This window comes from Gobio gobio (genome assembly GCF_949357685.1).
Source record: "Gobio gobio genome assembly, chromosome: 20".
In the NCBI taxonomy this organism is placed as follows: domain Eukaryota; kingdom Metazoa; phylum Chordata; class Actinopteri; order Cypriniformes; family Gobionidae; genus Gobio; species Gobio gobio.
In genome coordinates, this window is record NC_137113.1 from 37,776,403 (window position 1) to 37,799,598 (window position 23,196).

Consider the following 23,196-nt stretch of genomic DNA (forward strand, 5'->3'; position numbering starts at 1 on the left):
TTGGTGACGTATATACGCTCGGGCGCTCCACTAGTGGAGGTGACGTATTTCCGCTCTTGAGTGGAGCTCCACTCGCCCTGTAGTCTGCAGCCAGCCCCTATTGCAGGACGTTGATGAATTTATGAAGCGGATGTAGAGTTAACTATCTTCAAGTCATTGATTAGCATGTTCCGTCATAATAATCTATAAATCGCTCGTGTGGAAACTGTTGTAAAATGCCTACAGAGCAAGAGAATATATGCTGCATGAAGATAGAACAGGTATAGTTTAGTTTAATTACGGTTATAACATCTTGATTTTATGACATGCTATTGGACTTGTGTTACGTACTGTATTGCAATAAATGTGAAAGACGGATGCGACAGCTTGAGCAGACTCCTAAATGTGACTCGACTACAACAACTCTTCCTCTTCTCAACATGGCCTTTTGTTCCCGCCACAGTGCACTGGCAAAAGTAATGATTATGAGTGTGTCCTGGAAAAGCAGAAGGAGACTGTTTAAACATTTTAATAATTTATTGATTATGTTTTCTGTGTTTTCGGGCTGCAGAGATAAGTCGACAATGCTGACTCTCATCTCTGCAGTAGTGGACGTGCCTATATGCACCTTTCATATGGATTACATATAGATAATTTAGATAATTACATATACTGTAGATCATTTCATATCTTTCTATAGATATATTTCTCATGTCTGTGAGGCAGGTATACGCTGAGTTTCCGTTCATTTTTGTGACGCTCAAGTTCGCTTCGATTGTTTTCATTATTTTACAAAAGCATACCGTTTTGTGTTCAGCACATAATGGCACTTGCGTCTATCTGCTGCGAATGTACTGCAAGAACAATAGAGTCCATTTCTGCTGAAGGCAAGCAGAAATATACATTTTCTCTACTTGCAGTACGTCAAGTCACGCTTGTCAGGGAATTGAATGAGGACAAACACACTGTTTTATCGAGACATGCGTCATTTAGTTAATCGAACCCGTGTGCGCACCAAAAGTGCTAGTGTGAAAGCACCCTATGTCATTCCCAATACTTCATGGGATTGTAGTTCTTTCCCTCATTAAAGCCATGAAGTACACTTCTTTTATGTTTGTCTTTTTGTCCCATTTTCAAATACTTTTGCTTCAAAATAAAATTTGTTAGGTTAAAAGTCACCTTGTAGCTATATTGGTTTGGTTCATAGCTTATAACGCTTTAACAAAGACTTTTTTTTAAAATCCCAATGGGAAAAATGAATGGAAAAAGTTCTTAGTGGACAGGCTCTAATGCACTCTATTGACCAGTTTAAGCTGCATTAGCTGAAGCCAAATGTGTGTGTGTGTGGGCATGTTTTTTTAAAATATCAGGACACAAATGTGTATAATGACATGGGTATGACATAGGTATTACAAGGAGAGAGTGAAATATGAGGACGTTACCCATGTCCTCCCTTTTCAAAATGCTTATAAATCATACAGAATGAGGTTTTTTTCACAGAAAATAAACTGTGCAGTTTCCTGTGATGGGTAGGTTTAGGGGCAGGGGCAGGGGCAGTGTAGAGGGATAGAAAATATGGTTTGTACGGTATAAAAACCATTACGCCTATGGAATGTCCCCACATTTCACAAAATTGTGTGTGTGTGTGTGTGTGTGTGTGTGTGTGTGTGTGTATGTACTAGGGATGGGCGATATGGAAAATATATCACAACATTTTCTGGTATTTATTGCGATAATGATATCAATGACGATATACATTTAGTACCATTCCACATTTTTTTTCGGGGTGTCGAAATTAATCGTTTCTTCAATGCATCGCGATGCATATGAGGACAATTCGGTATAGGTTCAGTAATAGACCACAACCGATTACAATGTACTGATTATTTTCTGACGTAATTTGTTGTGTACGTGCTTTGTTGCGGTAGCACACAATGGCAGAGGGAGGCGAGTGCGAGTAATTAAAAATGCTCCAACTACTTTAATTAAAAGCCGACATCTGGGCACGTTTCAGCTTTACGAACAACCTGGTAAGCACGACCTGGAGAACACACGCGCTGTGTGTAAATCAAAGCTATCTGATTTATCAAAACGATTTCATTTACACTTGAGCACGTAAATGTATCTCCGCAAAACGGATATAAATCTGATCTTTAATTCCTGCACTATATGCAGATTTAATGGAGTTCACGTCACCGAAAACAACAGATATGAGCTGCATTTTATTGATCATCAGCTAATTTAAAAATCAAAGACCGCAATAGGAGAGCCCGGCAACAGCACTGCTAAGATCATTCAGTTTCTTTACTTTTAATGAATATGATTGTATATACGTCTTTACGTTCAGTTGTGTGTGCGTTGGCTTAAAACCCATAAGAAACCACAGTGACACGGGTGTCACAAACACTGGTGATTATCTGGAAAGGTCTTTTTAAAACAATATCCCTAAATTTCAAATCAGCAAGTCCCTTAGTGACGTATAAGGAACACCCAGGTTCAGTCATGTGACAATTTATGCATTTTTTGTTGCCATGGCAACATTTCCAAAATGGTGGCCTGTCTGGTTAGCACATGTTGCAGTGTGAGCAATTTTTTAATACGCTTGTTTTAGTTACTAAAGGTATGTTTCAACCCATGCAACAATTCTAACTTTTTAATAACTTATCATAGATTACACTTAACCTGATTTTAATACATTTCTTAAACAAATTGATATAAAACAAGTTACGAAAATATTGTGGTGACATAAATGTCACATCGGGCTGTTAACCTTAAAACAGTGGTGACATATATGTCACATCGGGCTGTTAACCTTACAACAGTTGGTGGAATTTTGATGTTATGTATTTGTCATATTAAGAAAAATATTAATGAGCTGCTCAATTAATTTAGCAGATTCAATAATTTTTTTAGTGTTATATATTTTCTCTATGTTTTATATAAAATCTGGGACTCAGAAAAATGTTAACAGCACTGTTTAATATAATTGAAATATTGATTGGTATTGATCTGGCATGATCTGCACCAAATGCCAGAAAATCATGCATACTTGGGAAAATGACAAAATGACATACCATGGTGGCTGACAAAATGTTACGCAACTGTTTTCAGACTCTACTAGCATGTCTACATTTCACTGGCAACAATAATTCTTAAAATCAGCAAGCAGGAGATAAGTGTTGGAAGATCCGCCTATGGCTTGATATGTTTTGTTAATAATTTTTTAATAATACGCATAATTTTGATAAATGTTGTGGAAAAGAAAAGAAACTGAAAAAAACTGCTATTTAGCAAAAAAATTATTAAATGTTTTTTTTTTTTTAACTGAGAAAGAAATGCCCAATGTGACAAATGTAACATAAAAAATCTCATATGTGTCACATATGTGTAACATTATAGATCTCTCACAAGGAGGGGTTGTATTTCAAAAACAACTGCAGAAACATGTTACAAGTGGTCCATTAAGCCTGTTTTATATGCCCCAAAATTTTCCTAAAAGGATAAATTGGTCTGGGTTCTTATGGGTTAATGAAGAAATACGCAGCTGGTCGTCTTATTGGGCTATAACATGTCATATAGCCCATAACATGCTCTCACACGTTATTTTTTTTAGCATTGTTGCGAGGAGTAACATTTACATATGTGGTTTCAACAACCAGATGCATTTAGACTTAAGTTTTGACTGTAATGCGGCCCAGATCACCTCCTGAAGGGGCTTTTAGTATTTTGTGTATTTGTTCTAAATGTTGTCTTCTGTGCCCAGACTTGAGTTTTGTTTGATACATTCAAGAAGCGTGTTTTCTTTTTCGTTTGTAAAATTAAAGGTTCAGTTCATATAGCTGACTGACAAAATTGTATGAGGATGCAGTGCATCGTCAATGCATTGTGATGCATCGTGATATCGAATTAAACCGAATCAATGGCATGATAATCGTAATCGAACCGAACCGATCCGTGAGACCAGTGTAGGTTCACACCCTTAATGTTTTTAGCTACAAGTCAGAGTTGCATGCATTCTTGAGAGCCTCAGAAAAATAAAGATTGATCTAAAGTAAAACATACCCATCATCAATAGCCTCCTATAATATACAAATTATATAAAAGAATTCTAAAAAGAGCCACCACACGCTCTGCTCCTGCATACTTTGACTCGATTCTACGACTCCACACCTCCACCAGAAGCCTTCGTTCAGCTAAGGAGCGAAGGCTTGTGGTACCATCACAGAGAGGCAAAAAATCCCTTTCCAGAACATTTTCATTCAACGTTCCCAGCTGGTGGAACGATCTTCCCACCGCCATCCGAAACGCTGATTCATTGACAACTTTCAAAAGTCAACGAAAAACTCATCTCTTCCGTGAGCACTTAACCTCTTAAAAAAAACAAAAAACAAAAAATCCTCTTTCTTCCCTTTTCCTTCCCTAGTCTAGCCTGTGCTACACTGAGAAATGTACACGGACTAAGTATTTCAGGCACTTGTTGCGCTCACTCGACTCTTCATGACCAATCGCTTATTGTACCCCCAAGTTGTAAGTCGGTTTGGATAAAAGCGTCTGCTAAATGCATACATGTAAATGTAAATGTAAAAAACAGTACAAATCCAAACACCAGCCTTTTCAGAAATGGAAAAGTTGCAGATATATACACTCACCTAAAGAATTATTAGGAACACCATACTAATACTGTGTTTGACCCCCTTTCGCCTTCAGAACTGCATTAATTCTACGTGGCATTGATTCAACAAGGTGCTGAAAGCATTCTTTAGAAATGTTGGCCCATATTGATAAGATAGCATCTTGCAGTTGATGGAGATTTGTAGGATGCACATTCAGGGCACAAAGCTCCCGTTCCACCACATCCCAACGATGCTCTATTAGGTTGAGATCTGGTGACTGTGGGGGCCATTTTAGTACAGTGAACTCATTGTCATGTTCAAGAAACCAATTTGAAATGATTCAAGCTTTGTGACATGGTGCATTATCCTGCTGGAAGTAGCCATCAGAGGATGGGTACATGGAGGTCATAAAGGGATGGTCATGGTCAGAAACAATGCTTAGGTAGGCTGTGGCATTTAAACGATGCCCAATTGGCACTAAGGGGCCTAAAGTGTGCCAAGAAAACATCCCCCACACCATTACACCACCACCACCAGCCTGCACAGTGGTAACAAGGCATGATGGATCCATGTTCTCATTCTGTTTACGCCAAATTCTGACTCTACCATCTGAATGTCTCAACAGAAATTGAGACTCATCAGACCAGGCAACATTTTTCCAGTCTTCAACTGTCCAATTTTGGTGAGCTCGTGCAAATTGTAGCCTCTTTTTCCTATTTGTAGTGGAGATGAGTGGTACCCGGTGGGGTCTTCTGCTGTTGTAGCCCATCCGCCTCAAGGTTGTGCGTGTTGTGGCTTCCCAAATGCTTTGCTGCATACCTCGGTTGTAACGAGTGGTTATTTCAGTCAAAGTTGCTCTTCTATCAGCTTGAATCAGTCGGCCCATTCTCCTCTGACCTCTAGCATAAACAAGGCATTTTCGCCCACAGGACTGCCGCATACTGGATGTTTTTCCCTTTTCACACCATTCTTTGTAAACCCTAGAAATGGTTGTGCGTGAAAATCGCAGATTGTGAAATACTCAGACCGGCCCGTCTGGCACTAACAACCATGCCACGCTCAAAATTGCTTAAATCACCTTTCTTTCCCATTCTGACATTTAGTTTGGAGTTTAGGAGATTGTCTTGACCAGGACCACAACCCTAAACTGCCATGTGATTGGTTGATTAGATAATTGCATTAATGAGAAATTGAACAGGTGTTCCTAATAATCCTTTAGGTGAGTGTATATATATAAAAGTGCAGGTAATGTTTAAATAGTGCAACTGTGCTGAAAAACATCGCACAATACATACAATAATAGGTCAAATCAATGACAAGTTTGATGTAAATGTAAACATAGATTCTGTATTTAATCCCCACCATGTCTTCAGATTACAAACAATTGCAAATAATGATTTAATGATAGAACTGCTGGGTTTATGAATATTAACCACGTTGTCAACGTTCGATCGAACTGATTTGCTGAAATCAAAACAGGGACAGTAAAAGATGAGCACCAGCCAATGAGATTGCGCATTCGTTTCTGCTTGTTCATAAGGCTGAATAATTCCAAATGAACGGTGTTCATTTACAGGAAATGCAACAAAGGATACTGTTTACATGTAGCACGTCAATTCTGCGTGGCATGTACGACTCTCGCTCTCTCTTTGAGTGTGTGAGAAACATGGAGCGCTCTCAGTCGGGCGCCTCACACTAGTGTTTACTGTGCGTCAAATACACTGTTCATTCATTGAGATGAGATGAACTGAAATGGATCGCACTTTACGGATCGCTTGACAAAGAGCGAAGCTCTCAAGCGATCAGTCCAAGTGCTCAGCGAGTGAAAATATATGTGTGTGTACAGGTTCCAGATTGTAGAGGAAGCTCCTTGTTTAACGATAAACTCCTCCGCAGCTTCTGCCATAGCTGTTTTCGCTCTGCACATGAGTCCCTTGTGGACAATTGAAAAAAAATCTGGTGTTCGCTCATCATTTCCTCTATTCAAATTGAAAATAGATTTTTGGAAATATATCAGCCCTGCTAGCAGCCACTCAGAACACCCTAGCAATTGTATCACATTGTGGTAAAAATCTCTCAGAACTAGCAACATTGTGTAGTTTTGAGCTGTTTTAAAGGTTGCCATTCACAGTCTAGACGTTGAGGCTGTGTTGCCAATGGCAACTTGGATTTCATCCGAACTGTCTTGTTGGCATCCAATGCATCCGAGAGCCAGCTGGCGGTTTTATTAGCCGTGAGCCATCCAAGACTTTGCTAATTTGTTGTTATGAATATCTTTTTGTAGTTTTGGTTGAGATCATTTAATGCAGTTCGTTTCATATGGCCCCATGCTAATTGCTGCCACTGTTCAGATGTTGCCTTTCCAGTATGTCTCATGAAGTAGTTTCAAAGCAAAATTTCCTCTGACACAGACACGCTTGTAAACAGAGGAAGCACCTGAGCACCTAGAGAGACTAACCAGTCATCCTTTTTTTGAATGGATCTTTGAACAAATGTTCAGAGTAAGTCTTGGACATCTTGAGTCCATTATTCTCATCATGATTCATAGTGTTTCGTAATTAGTTCCTTTGCATTTTCAGTTAAGGCAGTCACCTCTATAAAACAAGGAAGCAAAAGAATAGCGGAACTTTGTTAGCCTAACACTGTCATCACACTTTGTTCTGCTTATTTATCTTGTATTTTAAAGTGCCCCTATTGTGCTTTTTTGGATATTACCTGTCACGTAGTGCATACTATAGCTGTTTATGAATGTAAAAGGTCTGCAAAGTTTCAGAGATCAAAGTGAGATAAATGGAGTTTTTGTCTCCCAAAAGAAAGAAACAGTTCTGAACTGCCTGAAATGAGCCGTGAGTAATTCCAGTCTCACTTCCTGCACAAACCTACGTACACTATATTTCCAAAAGTTTTGGTACGTCTGCCTTTACATGCACGACACGTGAACTTTAATGACATCCCATTCTTAATCTGTAGGTTTCCCTTTGCAGCTATAACAGCTTCAACTCTTCTGGGAAGGCTTTCCACAAGGTTTAGTAGAGTTTCATCCCCATCCCCAAACTGTTCCAACAAAGTTGGGAGCATGAAATTGTCCAAAATGTCTTGGTATGCTGAAGCATTCAGAGTTCCTTGGGCCAAAGCCCAACCTCTGAAAAACAACTCCACACCATAATCCCCCCTCCACCAAACTTGGCACAATGCAGTCAGGCAAGTGCCGTTCTCCTGGCAACCGCCAAACCCAGACTCGTCCATCGGATTGCCAGACAGAGAAGCGTGATACGTTGCTCCAGAGAACACGTCTCCACTGCTCTAGAGTCCAGTGGCAGCGTGCTTTACGCCACTGCATCCAACGCTTTGCATTGCACTTGGTGATGTAAGGCTTATATGCAGCTGCTCACCCATGGAAACCCATTCCATGAAGCTCTTTACACATTGTTCTTGAGCTAATTCTAAAGGCCACATGAAGTTTGGAGGTCTGTCGCTATTGACTGCAGAAAGTTGACCACTTCTGCACACTGCGCCTCAGCATGCGCTGACCCCGCTCTGTGATTTCACGCAGCCTACCACTGCGTGGCTGAGTTGTGTCCCAATTGCTTCCACCAACAGTTGACTGTGGAATATTTAGTAGTGAGGAAATTTCACAAGTGGACTTATTGCACAGGTGGCAACCTATCACAGTACCATGCTTGAATTCACTGAGCTCCTGAGAGTGACCCATTCTTTCACAAATGTTTGTAGAAGCAGTCTACATGCCTAGGTGCTTGGTTTTATACACCTGTGGCCATGGAAGTGATTGGAACACCGGAATTCAATGATTTGCAGGGGTGTCCCAATACTTTTGGCAATACTGTAGGTTTTTTACTAATTTGCATAATGCCATAGGCTTCTCAATTGTATGTCAAAAATCATAATCACGATAATACTGGTGGGCGATATAATCAAAGTCTTTTAACTTTGAGACATTTTAAATAGCAGTGAAATTTCACAATTATCGATGCTTCAGCACAAACTAATACTGGGTTAACTAATGCAAGAAAAAGGTCCTCAAAATAATTACTGAAGACATGTAAACAGTCAGCAATACAATAAGAACAAAGAAAGTAATTACAAACAAAACAGACAGATAAATACAACAGAATGGAATTACGTTAACGTAACGTTAATGACAGACTGCAGCAGGTACAGTGGGGAGAACAAGTATTTGATACACTGCCGATTTTGCAGGTTTTCCTACTTACAAAGCATGTAGAGGTCTGTATTTTTTATCATAGGTACTCTTCAACTGTGAGTGACGGAATCTAAAACAAAAATCCAAAAAATATATATAATTAATAATTAATTCGCATTTTATTGCATGACATAAGTATTTGATCACCTACCAACCAGTAAGAATTCCGGCTCTCAGACCTGCTTCTTTAAGAAGCCCTCCTGTTCTCCAATCATTACCTGTATTAACTGCACCTGTTTGAACTTGTTACCTGTATAAAAGACACCTGTCCACACACTCAATCAAACAGACTCCAACCTCTCCACAATGGCCAAGACCAGAGAGCTGTGTAAGGACATCAGGGATACAATTGTAGACCTGCACAAGGCTGGGATGGGCTACAGGACAATAGGCAAGCATCTTGATGAGAAGGCAACAACTGTTGGCGCAATTATTCGAAAATGGAAGAAGTTCAAGATGGCGGTCAATCTCCCTCGGTCTGGGGCACATGCAGGATCTCACCTCGTGGGGCATCAATGATCATGAGGAAAGTGAGGGATCAGCCCAGAACTACACGGCATGACCTGGTCAATGACCTGAAGAGAGCTGGGACCACAGTCTCAAAGAAAACCATTAGTAACACACTACGCCCTCATGGATTAAAATCCTGCAGCGCACGCAAGGTCCCCCTGCTCAAGCCAGCGCATGGCCAGGCCCGTCTGAAGTTTGCCAATGACCATCTGGATGATCCAGAGGAGGAATGGGAGAAGGTCATGTGGTCTGATGAGACAAAAATAGAGCTTTTTGGTCTAAACTCCACTCGCCGTGTTTGGAGGAAGAAGAAGGATGAGTACAACCCCAAGAACATCATCCCAACCGTGAACCATGGAGATGGAAACATCATTCTTTGGGGATGCTTTTCTGGAAAGGGGACAGGACGACTTGGTTTGGTCTTCCAGCATGACAACGATTAAAAACACACAGCCAGGGCAACTAAGGAGTGGCTCTGTAAGAAGCATCTCAAGGTCCTGGAGTGGCCTAGCCAGTTTCCAGACCTGAACCCAATAGAAAATCTTTGGAGGGAGCTGAAAGTCCGTATTGCCCAGCGACAGCCCCGGAACCTGAAGTATCTGGAGAAGATCTGTACCAAATATTAAGTTCTGCTTTTCTGATGTATCAAATACTTATGTCATGCAATAACTTGCAAATTAATTACTTAAAAACATACAGATTTTTTTTTACCTATGATAGAAATTACAGACTTCTACATGCTTTGTAAGTGGGCAAACCTGCAAAATCGGCAGTGTATCAAATACATGTTATCCCCACTGTATATTAGGCTGCTGTCATTTTTAGAGGGAATGCAAGAATCCAATATACTGTTACATGTGAATTCTCTTTCTCAACTGTGTATACTTACTTAAGAAATAACTGTAAGAATTTCACATGACATGAGCAGAACTCTTCACTCCAGTTTACATGCAATTTTCATTATTCTTATTATTCGCTAATAAGTATGGTTATACCACACTCAGATAGGCATACAGTATGCATGTTACCGGCCATTGTTTTAATCTACTCGCATCAAATTCATAATACATTTATATAGACGTAGCTTACTGGATATTATTCGGTGCCGTGATGATCATCACAATTCCGGGTTTTCCTGCTGCCGTCGTGTTCTTCATGAAGATGCGTAGCAGAGACTGTGCAGCGAGTTGTGTTGTCAGAGTTTAGTGATTTGGAGAAGAGGAAACTTCAGAATAATGTCACAAAGTTTTGTGAACAACACACTGTATCCGTGTACATCCGCGTACATGCGCACATTGGTCAGAATGGGAATAATGTGTTTACATGCCTGTTTAATGCGATTAAAATCGGCGTAAGCCACCTAGTTTAATGCTATGGTTACTATGGTTACTACGATTATGAGCTTAATCGCATTAGTTTGATCGAAGTATTGCGTTTACATGAGGTAAAGTTTAATCACAATATTGTCAAAATCCTATTATAATCGCCTTATGAGGGAGCATAAACCTAGTCTATAATGCACTTCAATAATGCGACTAAAATGGGAATACTCAACGTCTTAATTTGATTTGGGTTTACTTCGAGTATGACTTTAGCCAGATTTAAGGTAGAAATTGCTGTTTACATGGTAGTTTCTTAATCAGAGTATTGTCTTAATCAGGTTAATATCGAAGTATTGTTGTCCATGTAAACGTACTGTCTCTTTTGCGGCTTTTGCGCTTTTAATAACACTGTTGTTAATATCAAACCTGTAATATCAAACACTCACTTATTCGGCTGATTTGGATGTGAAGTTTGGGTTTTTAGGGAGGAACGAAAGCGCACCACTGTGAAGGAAAAGAAGGTGCTCTGGACTGAATGCGGCAGCGGCACAATAATTGTTTTAGCTTATCTTGTTTTCATAATTGTTGGACTTGGAAGCCAAAATCAAAGTCGACAATCAATTACAATTAATCGATAATCAGTCTTTTTTGGCTGCCCACACACAACTTTGACCTACCCCCAAACACTGTAGCTGAGGCCTGGAAGAGTTTGTTTTGTGTTGCGAACATGTTGAAAATACTCTGCCCTGTGAAAGCAAATCTGCTTTGCATGCACTGGCACAGATTGATACAGTAAAACCGAAGCCATTGTTACTGTTTCATATCACTGTGTATCAAGTGCTGAGGAAGCCTCTGTTTTCTTTTCCAACACACGCAGTAAGCTGTAGACAAATCACAACAGACCGGTCCATCTGACCAATCAGAGCACTGTAGGCTCTTTGAAAGGAGGGGTTTAGAGACCAAATCCTTTATCGAACCATTTCAGACACTGTGAGAAAAGAGTTGATGCTGCAATGTATATTATGAGAAAATGAAAGATTTGTTTTTGTATGGCACTTTAACAATATGGATAAAATATTGCTATTCTAAAACAGCACATGAAAAGACAGCTTCTATGCTAATGTATTTTATTTTTATTCTATATATGATTTATATTTGCTCAAATTATCCATAGAAACTGTCAAAAATTTACAGCAGTGAGTTTGTGATATGGTGTATTATATACTGCTCAAACACATTCCCCTTCTGAATGTTGTTAGGACTGTCATATTGTTGGGTCTATTCAATACATGGTAATATTAATGAATTTTAGTGTTTGATTTTTAAGGATTACTTGTACATCACTTTTGTTACTTGTGTTGAGTAACCACTTCATGTTTAGTGTAAACTCTGGCTCATGGGTGCTGGTTTGGTAACTAAATATTAATGCATCAGCGATTCAACATACATTCCTTGTTGTCCACTGGATGGCGCACTTGGAGAACAATTTGTGCATCCACCATCCAGCCCCATCTACCCCACACCCCCCAATGGCTTTCACTCACAATGTTCATGGATGGCCAAAAAAAAAATCTACATTTTTAATTTTTTCTAATCCTTTTTTGAGGGACTCACTTCCTAAAATACAAATGCAGCTTGTGTATAAAATATATATATATATATATATATATATATATATATATATATATATATATATATATATATATATATATATATATATATATATATATATATATATATATATATATATATATATATATATATATATATATATATATATATATATATATATATATATAATTATATTATATTATATTATATATATTATAGTTTATTTTAAATGATTTTTTATTTGCATATATTCCATTTTAGTTTTAGTAATTTTGTTGTCTATAATAAACCTGCTTTGTACCAAATAATTTTTTTAAATATTGTCTTAAACATATTTCATTAATATCTTAAGATAAATTTATAGAAGAAATTTGTTCTACCTTAGATTTTTCATGGATCCTCTAGATGTGTTACACCCCCTATTGGGTTATGAATCATGGTAATACCATGTCATTTTATACCACACTTCTGAATACAGTCAATCACTAATGAGTAAAAAGTCCCAAAAAAGAACATTTTGAATGGTTGTCATTCTGTTTTGCTTTGAAATGCATTACTTTAGAGAAATAAAAGGGTATGTTCACGGGTTCGTGTTGATTGTAAATGATAATTCATGCGGCACTTGTTCAGTGTCAGTTCCCTTCACACGTCCCGTCTGTGTGAGGAAGAGAGTGCAGACCCTGAATCATCTCGGACTGTTCTTCTTCACTGTGAGAGACGGCTCTCTTGGCCATCTGGAGCAGTGAGGAGGGCAAAACACTCTGTGATCTCACAGCACTCTGAAGAAGCGGCCCATCTGTTGGCCTCACTTCGCCAGCTCTCACTGCTGTACACAGGCTACCACAGCTACTGATACACACATGCTCTTAGATTGAGAACACCACCTGCAGAGTATTGAAGGATAAGTGTGTGTGTTATCTGAAGGGGAAACGCAAGGTGTGGACATCAGCGCCAAGCGTGTTTCTGTTCTGTAATTACATTAAAATGATACAAGTTTTACATTTTCTGTAGTGGTGCTTCTCCACGAAAAAACTGTATTACTGTTGATGACATTTATGAGCCATTCATGCTGAAATACAAAATGTTTTGAAGGGTTTATAAATATTAAATTCACCATTGACACATCTCTCTTTGTTCATAAAGAAGATTTCTTTGTTGTTTGAAATAGTTTAATGTATTAATTTGAGGTTTGTTTTATAGATCCGTTTACGATGATCAGCCCAACGCACACAAAAGGTTTATGGAGAAACTTGATGCCAGAATACGCAACCATGACAGAGAGATTGAGAAAATGTGCAACTTCCATCATCAGGGATTCGTGGACGCCATCACAGAACTGCTGAAAGTCCGAGCGGATGCTGAGAAACTGATGGTACGTGGAAATCATGATCAAAATAATTTTAAGGATTAGAAATTGTTATTCCTTATTGAGATATTTTTTTGGAAATACTATATTATGTATTATAATAGTATCAGATGGTAAAACCATGGTTCTGGAAAATATACTGTATACTAAACTAATTCTGGTGATTAAAAGGTATAATAACACAGATTTTACTGGCAATCCAAAATTATGTGAATATTGCTGTGATTAAATCCTGTTGAAAAGCTTTTTATTACATTCTATAGATTCAATTCAAAATGCTTTGTTAGTCCTTGTGGCATTTTTTTACATATAAAAATGTTGTAATAAGAAATACATTAGGTAAATATTACTTATTATTATTACTTTGTATTTTTATATTGCTACATGTACACTACCATTCAAAAGTTTGGGGTTCGTAAGATTTGTATAATATTTTTGCAATATTATGCTCAACAAGGATGCATTTTCTTTCATGAACAATACAGTAAAACCTGTAACAGTGTGAAAAGATTATTACAATTTTAAATAAATGTATTAGAGGATATTTAAAAATCTGAATTTTACAGCATCATTACTCCAGTCTTCAGTGTCACGTGTCCTTCAGAAAAATTATTTGTGCTGCTTAATAGTTTTTGGAAACTGGGATAGATTTTCTTTTTCAGGATTCTTTGATGAATAGAGAGTTCAAAAGAATAGCATAAAAAAAAAAAAAATTACATTTGTAACATTATACATTTCTTTATTGTCAATGTTGATCAATTTAACGTGTCTGAAAAAGACACTTTTTGTGAAAGACTAATAATCTCTTAAAAAAAAATCTTACTGACCCCACACTTTTGAACGGTAGTGTATAAAGGAAAATAATAATGAATAAAATATTATTCCTTGTGTTCATTTAGTGAAAAACAATGTTAAAAACATGTCTTTTAACAATGACTTACTGACATAAAGCAATTATTTCTCAATATTGTTTGTGCATAATGTTGTTAATGGCTTTTAGGTATTTTGCCCATAGAGAATTTCAAATGCTTGTTTAGACAGTATTAACCTTATTAACCAGTATTAACCTTAAAGGCTGTTGCATAACAGTTCATATACATTCTTCTACAGTGTAGTATACAGTGGACTATTATGTTGCCTTGAAATTATATGTAAGGTTAAGCACCATTCTCCAGAACAAAGTTTGAACGCACAATTTAATTTTTATAGTTATTGTGCTATTATTTGTTGGTTTCCCCAAACTCCCATTGGATGGAGAGACGCCCATTGCGTCAAGCTTTCATCCACGACGGATCGGTCAATGCGCGTTCATGGGGTTCAGCAGCGCGCTTCAGACCTCGCACTGGAATTGCACGCCAATTCTCTTTAGCTCCCTTTCCACTTCCCAGAGTGAAATATAGTGACCAAACAGTACAGGAGTGGCTCACCAATCCTCGTAATTAGACCCACATTATATAAAGCATATTCAGATAACAAGAGAGCACATACGGCATCAATGAGGTCGCTGGGCCTTCTTTGTTCGCGATCAAATGAGATTTTTAATAAACTCAAAAAGCGGTTCCATATTACGATGACCTAATGAGACTTAATATGTGGGAAAGTCTGCGGCCGTACGGTCCCTGCACCTGGGGCACTATACTGGCGCAGTGGTGTGGAGGTCTTCACATTTGATGTTAATCAGCCACCCAGCGTTTGTGTTCAGCCGAAAAAAAAGAAGGGGAAAAAAAAGAATGTTTAATTACCAGAAAATGCTATCCGCTTTTTACCCCAGACAATGAATGGCACATAGAGCTCATTGAAGTTACCAACAAGGGACCAATGGTCAATTGGGTCATTGATTTGAATTGTTTGACAGAGCCAGAGGAACAACCAAAGTTCAAAAATCCCAAGTAAAATTGAGAAGTTTGTCACAGAATCTGTTAGAAAGGGCTGTCAGAAGTGATTACCGGCCATAAAAGCTCCCTACCGACCAAAAGTTCAAGTTCCCGCTGCACATTTAATTTGAATTTGCATGGCTTTGTTCTTGACTCCTCATGAAGTATGATCTGATTACAAGGGTGAGCAGTTACAACAGGGAATTGTGGGCTTATTTGTCTAACAAAAGTGATATTATGTTTTAAGGGCCAAGTGAGTGACACCAATCGAAGACTTCAAGACGCCGGACGGGAGGTATGGCACAGTCTGGCTTTGTTAGCATGTCTGCCGTTATATGGGCAGAAGAAAAGAATGTCGATTATTAGACAATAGCGCAGAGAGGACTGTCTCGTTAATTGAGAGGGCTTCACACTCTTTGACCTTCCCTTATGTAAGGTGACGGCCCAAACGGAGGAGGTCATCCGCTGCCGGGTTCAACAGAGAAACATGGCCACCACGGTGGAGAAGTTGCAGCTCTGCATTCCCGGTGAGACGGCGCGTTTGCGTAACCGAAAGGCGCTCGTTAAAATATCGCCGTATGGCCTGCAAACCACTCTAGAGATTTTATCAAAAGACTATTAAAAACAATCAGGAAACTGTAAATGTGAATGTTCCCAGGTTTCTTATTACAGTAATGAGTCCAGGTTCTCATTAAACAGTGCTCTGTGTTTATATCTTACTGTCTCTCTGACTTAAAAAACTTAACACTGCAATTGAAAAGAAACCTATTGGATGATGTTCTGGATAAATAAAGTTAGGAATAATAGAGATTGAGCAAGTGGTTTCAGGACACTGAATGAACCTAATGTTTCAGTTTGATTTCCTTTTTAATACAATGTCTTTTACCCACTATATTAACCTCTTTTATTTACATTTCTACAGTCCTGGAAATGTACAGTAAATTGAAGGAGCAGCTTGATTCGAAAAGGTAACATATTACTCAGAGTTTGTATCTTTATTGCAAATCAGTCATAGTCATTAATGGTGATGAAATAGGTTTAAAACTCTTCAAAAAGGAGTTCAGCAAAAGGTGCTGAACCTTCAGACAGTGTTTTTCATCCACCTCATACAACTAAATGTGAGCTTATATGAATTAAGTTTGAGGTTTGCAGTTTAAAACTATTATTTGAATGATTTGATATGTGCTAGAAATAAAAATTAAATGAACATTAAATAAAATTAGTGCAAAATATTATGGTGGTTACAATCGGCAAGGTTGCAGATTTAGTCAAAATGATGTTGTCACTAAGTAGGCTTGTTTAGGAAAAGGTTGGTTGTTAGTAATTGATACCTATTCCTTAAATTAAAGGGACACAATTAATACTCATGACCATGCAATATCTTTCATAATAATTGAATGAATGAGCTTGATGAATGTACTGAAAACTACAATTTGTGTAAATTTGAGAAAAATGTATGACCAAAAATAAATTACTATTTACAGCTTTCTGTAGAAAGGATCCAAATTATGTCACTTCCTCTTTTTTTAAATAGGGTGTAAATTTATTCTATAATGAATTGAGCGGACATTTGAACTCTTCATTTATCATCTACTTTTCATGTTGTGTGTATATAATCAAAAAAGTTATAGTTTTATGTAAATGTGTAATTTATCTAAGCTATCTAATAGTTTTAATTTCAAAGAACAAGATATGTGGGCCTTTACTTTAAAAAGAAAAGGAAAGTGCCAGTGTTCTGCTGAAATCAATTGAACTATTATATAATTCAGCTAAAACACATTCAAACCCCTTTCATGAAGAAGTGTTCAGTCTTTTCTCCTGGAATGAAGGGATGAATGTAAGGTCACGTTGAACTTGAAAATAATGACCCTTCTTTGTCCATTAATGTCTACTTAGTCAGTCATAACACATCATGAATAAATAAACTATTCAAACTCAAAGACAATTGACCTTGTGTGTGCCCTTCTTCACAGCACTGCCCTGTACCGGCAGGCCCATGACAGGCCTCCTCCAAATTGAGGCAATTAGCGCAATGTGTTTTTCCATTAATCTGTGTGTCGCCACTGCGCGCTAATGACTAGGCTGGGGACATGGTCTAATCAGGCAGGGATTCTTTCGCAGTTCACATGTAATACTCGCTGGGAAGGGCGCCACTTTGGCCTTCCACACGGACGCACGCGCACTTCAGAGCGGTGAGGTCAGGGAGCATTCAGAGGCACCAGCTTGTGTGGTACAAGTTAATAAACGTATTAATACGTTGAATATGGACAGGCACAATTGTGCAAGATTGTTATCTTTGAGCCCATGTTGCATATATTCTGAAAACAAAAATTATTTGGTGTTAATTTTCAAGTAAAGAATTTAATAAATGCACGTGGAGAACACAGGCTAGTAAGAACACAAGGCTTTAATAAACTTCTTTAGCTTTTATAAACTTCTAATAGATTTTTTCTGCAGCATTTTGATGTGACAACTTCAGTGATTGGTCTATTCTTCCCAAAGTTTGTTGTGGTGGTGTTGTTTGTGCAATGCTGATAAACACCCACCTGTGATACCCAGACACTTTATATTAATGCAGCAAAATTGCTTAATAGCCATAAACAGTCTGTAGTTAACTATGAAAACTCTTGACAAATAATATTAAAGATTTTCGGATTTTGGGTGTAAATCAGATGTTTCATCATGGTATGATCTGTCATAAACTTGTCAAATATTTGATGACCGCTCAGTGAAATGTATAGAACGGTCAACAGACATGAGTATCAAAATAATGGTGCATCTTAAAAATGTTTTTTACTGCATTAATACATCATATTGTTAGTCATTTGATTGATGCAACAATTTATATCAGTGTATTGTTACACCCCTAAAAGGCGCCTCACTGTAACCCAGATTTTAGTTTTTTTTTATTACGAATATTTATCCCATATTACTCTTTATTGATAATCATATTGTGGTTTTCTCATAGAAATTTCAGTGATTTTAAAGGGTTTTATCTTTTATGGACTAGTACAGTGGTGACTGACATGAATCTTTTCCATTTCAGATACTACTCTGCATTGAAAACCATGGAGCAGCTAGAAAACATTTATATTCCCAGAGTGAGCCAGTACAGGTTCTGCCAAATTATGGCTGAGACACTCCCCAAGCTCAGAGAGGAGATTAAGGAGATCTCCATGTCCGACCTGAAAGACTTCTTGGAGAGTATCCGAAAACACTCGGACAAGATTGGTGAAACCGCAATGAGACAGGTGGGATTATTTTATTACATATTTTTATTTTATTTTATTTATTTGCCTACTTTATGAAAGGTGCACTATGTAACTTTTTTCAAAGTCAATACACCATCAACCTTTCTTTCAAAACATGTTTTTGTCTTACCCTGATTCACTATGGTAAGCCCGTTATAGTGTATATATTTTAGACCTTGAGGGATACTTTTCACACTTGCGTACTTGCGTCCGTGTGTGTTTCGTCATATCAGTAAATACAGTAAAGTTGCTCTGGCTACTTTGACGTGTGTATGGTGTGGGAGTGGCATAGGTTATTTGTCACAACGAGTGAGAAGGTTGACATGGAGGCGCTAAATCTCGAATCTCTGGGGAATCACCTGTTTTAAAAAAAAAAAAAAGAAGCCAAAGAGGAGTTTCTGCTTGCAAAAAGAGGACGCTACAGAGATCATAATAAACCGAGAATCAAGATTGGCTTGGCATTTCGGAGATGGTAAGAACTGAGGGATTTGAATGTTGTAAGAGCGACACAAGAGATGGCATTTTTATTTTATTAAACAGATAAATTGTCATATGTAGCTCTCTAACAGAAGTCATTGTAAAACATTATCTATTGTGAAGGGTAATTTCATTATGGTTGTTGTAGCTGTGCTGGAATTTATTTTCAAGGAAATATCATGTCTATTTATGGGTATAGCTACCTTGTAAAGGGATAGTTACCCCAAAATGAAATGAATGTTCTTCTGCAAAATGCATGCAGTTTTGTTTTTTAACTGAGGGAGGGCCAAATGTTAGGGAGTATACTTGTAAAATAGGCTGTTGTAAATGTTGTTAAGGTAACATCCTAACTGAAATGCTCATAAGGGACTGATTTTGGACATTAGTGATGTTCGATTCTTAAACAAATCGTTCTTTCAAGCTGGTAGCTGGTCAAACCAGTTCACAGATTTTAACTGAATCAAACTTTTGTTTAGGGTTGATGATGCAAAATGCACATCCGAAGTAGCACTCTTGCGCGACTCCGAATGATCTATTGAGCATGTCCAGATGGGTTATTGAACCAAAAAAAAAGTGCTTTTTGGTCATGTTCGACAAAAAAAGAACCGAATGATCCAGGTTATAACTGTTGAAATTTTCCAGGGTTATCCTCTGAAAACTATGACAGAACCATATCGTTCGGTTCTTTTTGAGTCTGTTCATTTCGAACTGGTTCTCAACTGGTTACCGCCTTAAAAGAAAGATTTGTTCAAGAATTGAACATAAATACTGTACATACTTAGACATCTACATATCACACAAAGGGAATAGGAGATTACACCTGCTTGATTTCAGTAGAGCTTGACATCAGCATGTTAATACCTTTTGGAACAGCCTGAACAAAACCGTGATGCATTAAAATGCTGGATAATGTAGACACCTAACTAGGTTTTGAAACGTGTATTAAATTAGCAAAGAGAAATCTAAAGTTGCAAACTCGTTAGTTCAATACAAATGACGTGACTGGCACTGTAGGCTTTTGAAATTATTGTTGGTCTTCTCTCCGTCACCTTGCTCTCGCAGGCTCAGCAGCACCGTACATTTAACAGTGCTGTGCAGAAGCAGGACGCTCTGAGCTGTGCCAAACCTCTGTACGGTCTGAACGGCCGAACACCCCTCCATCACAATGGCTTGAGCACAGATGCAGTGGATGAAGAGGAGATGGATGAGGAGGTAAGACGTACGGTCACATTTTGAGGAAGTTTAGCATCATTGTGTCTAAAATTAATGTTTGTTTTTTGTTTTTTAAGCACTATACCGTGGCTGCCCGGCCAAATTTAAATAATTGAAATAGGCAAATGCTTAAGAGTCTATGATTGGATCATTATTGCAGTAATTATTATGTTTATAACATGTTATATGTTTGGCAACGGTTCTACTAACTCTAATTGGAGTGTGTAGCTTTTCATTTCTTAAACAACCATGTAGGAAGCCATATCATGGCCATATTCCAGGATGACAATATCAAGATCAGGCTCAAATTGTGAAAGAATGTTTTGGAGGAAGCATGAAGAATCATTTTCACACATGAATTGGCACCTCTGAGTCCAGACCTTAAATTCGTTGAAAGTCTTTGGGATGTGCTGGAGGAGACTTTACAGAGTGCTCGACTCTTGCATTGTCAATAACAGATGTTGATTAAAAATTGATGCACACCTTGATGGAAATATATGTTGTGATGTTCATACATTTTTGGGCAAGATCTTGTATTGACAATGCAAGAGTCAAGATATATAATCCGCCTATATTTCCTACATGGTTGGAAATGAAAAGCTACACACTCCATCAATTAAGGGTAGTAGAACTGTTGCCAAACTTATAACATATACTAGAAACATTAATTATGATTATGATAAGATATTTTTGATGAAATCCGAGAGCTCTCTGATCCCTCCATGCTATTTAATTAACACTTTCAAGGTCCAGAAAGCTAGGAAAGACATCGTTGAAATAGTCTATGTGACTCCAGTGGTTCAACCTTAATGTTATGAAGCGATGAGAATACTTTTTGTGCGCAAAAACAAACAAAAATAAAAAATGTATTCAACAATTTCTTCTAGCCTGTGTCAGACTCTTCCACTGTTGACGTAGTATAAACAGTGCAGTGTTTCCTAGTTTTACGGCAGAAGGACTCGTGTGCATGGGCGGTGCTCACGTGAACACCGTCAGCCAATGGTAAGCGCTGTACTGCTTCATAAAATTAAAGAGCACCTATCATGGAATTTTGAAATGTACCTTTCATGTAGTGTGTAACATAGATCTAAGTGAACAAAAACATCCTGTGATAGCTTGAAATATGACAGTGCACCGTATATATAGTTATTTTCTTTCAAAAGTAAGAGTCGACTCGGAGTCATTTTTAAGAATCGTTAGAAGACCGAAGCTTTTTCTCTGACTAGATGATGTCAACTTGTCAAGTTATTTGAATACGATACGCCCACTTATTGCGCTCCAAGACGCCAGTGAAAACTAGAAAACATCATGGCGACGAGACGCTGTGTTCTGAAGTGCGACTCAAAAGCAAACTTCTTTCATCTGCCCAAGGATGAGCATTTGAAGACTAAGTGGCTTGAAGACAAACCATACATCGTCGCGATTGTGTGTTTATTAGTCGTCAAATGTATGTTTCGCGATCTCAGGAAGCTTTTATTATGGACTTCTATTATGGCACATGGTTCTTCTTCGTCTGTCTGTACCATATATGGACTACATGTGCACAGAGCGCCCTCAGGCTGCCAGTATGAATTGAAAACAACACATAAGAGACTCAATCGCTCATGATTAGGCTATAACTGCCCATTTTGAGGAAGTATTGAATAAAAAATACTCCTCTGTTTAGAAATTTGACACAGACATATGAGAATCTATCAATATGTCTCCTCATCTGCACACTTTTGAACTAAAAGCCCTGAGGGATGTTGATTTGTCGCGAGTCTTCGTGAGGAGAATAGAGGAGTTTTTTTATGAATGAGATCAGCTGAGGCTCATATTACAATCAAACGGTACCGACGCGGTTTTCATATTCATAACTCCTGACACATATTAACAAATTACTGTCACTATAAGACTTTGATGGGCGTTCCGTTTCCGAAAATATCTGCACAGACTTTACCAATCACAACTGACTGGGTCATCGGACCAATCACCGCAGATTAGCGTCACGTAAAGGCGGGGTTTTGAAAAGTGAATCACTAAAGGAATCATTTGAGAATCGCTGTCAAAACAGGTAAAAATAAATGCATATTATAAGAAAACTAAAGTCTTTTTTGTCATTGCATGCATGCAAAACTGTTGTTGGGGACTTCTAAAACAATATTTGGAACATTTTAAATGCCATGATAGGTGCTCTTTAAGGTTGAAACACTAGAGTCACATGGACTATTTTAACAATGTCTTTCCTAGCCTTCTGGGCCTTGAAAATGTTAATTAAATCACTGTCTATGGAAGGGTCAGAGAGCTCTCAGATTTCATCAAAAATATCTTAATTTGTGTTCCGAAGCCTTACGGGTTTGGAACTACATGAGGGTGAGGAATTAATGACAGCATTTTCATTTTTGGGTGAACTAATCTTTTCATTCAAAATATATAACCTTTTACTGGAGACACATTTCAAGACGCATGTTAATACGAGGTGTAAACAGCAATCTGTTCTTGTTTAATAAATTAATTATGCCATTAATGAAGAAATGAAGAACTGTGAATGAAGGAATATTTTGTTAAATTTGTATATGTTGTTCGATCAAGTCTATTTAAAACGTACTTGAAGCATCCTTGTTCAGTGGTATCCTTTGCCAGCAAAGCCGCTCTGGTCAAGAAATGTTCCTTGAACCTTGTTTGTTTTCTTTTTAAGGTCTTGACGGCGCAGGATCTTGTGGATTTTTCACCAGTCTACCGATGTCTTCACATCTACACTGTTTTGGTAATTCCCAGTG

The 23,196-nt window shown here is 37.9% G+C and overlaps 1 protein-coding gene across 4 annotated transcripts in view; it reads left to right on the forward strand.

The window, feature by feature from the left end:
* The window catches only part of exoc6 (exocyst complex component 6), an 80,528-nt gene that overhangs the window by 18,722 nt on the left and 38,610 nt on the right, over positions 1-23,196 (forward strand). For all 4 annotated transcript variants that reach the window (XM_079801321.1, XM_079801324.1, XM_079801323.1 and 1 more), the window contains exons 2-8: positions 13,458-13,629; positions 15,745-15,792; positions 15,934-16,024; positions 16,420-16,465; positions 18,544-18,748; positions 20,288-20,437; positions 23,115-23,183. In XM_079801321.1, the coding sequence (XP_079657447.1) occupies positions 13,458-13,629; positions 15,745-15,792; positions 15,934-16,024; positions 16,420-16,465; positions 18,544-18,748; positions 20,288-20,437; positions 23,115-23,183 (781 nt within the window). The remainder of the gene's footprint in view (positions 1-13,457; positions 13,630-15,744; positions 15,793-15,933; positions 16,025-16,419; positions 16,466-18,543; positions 18,749-20,287; positions 20,438-23,114; positions 23,184-23,196) is intronic.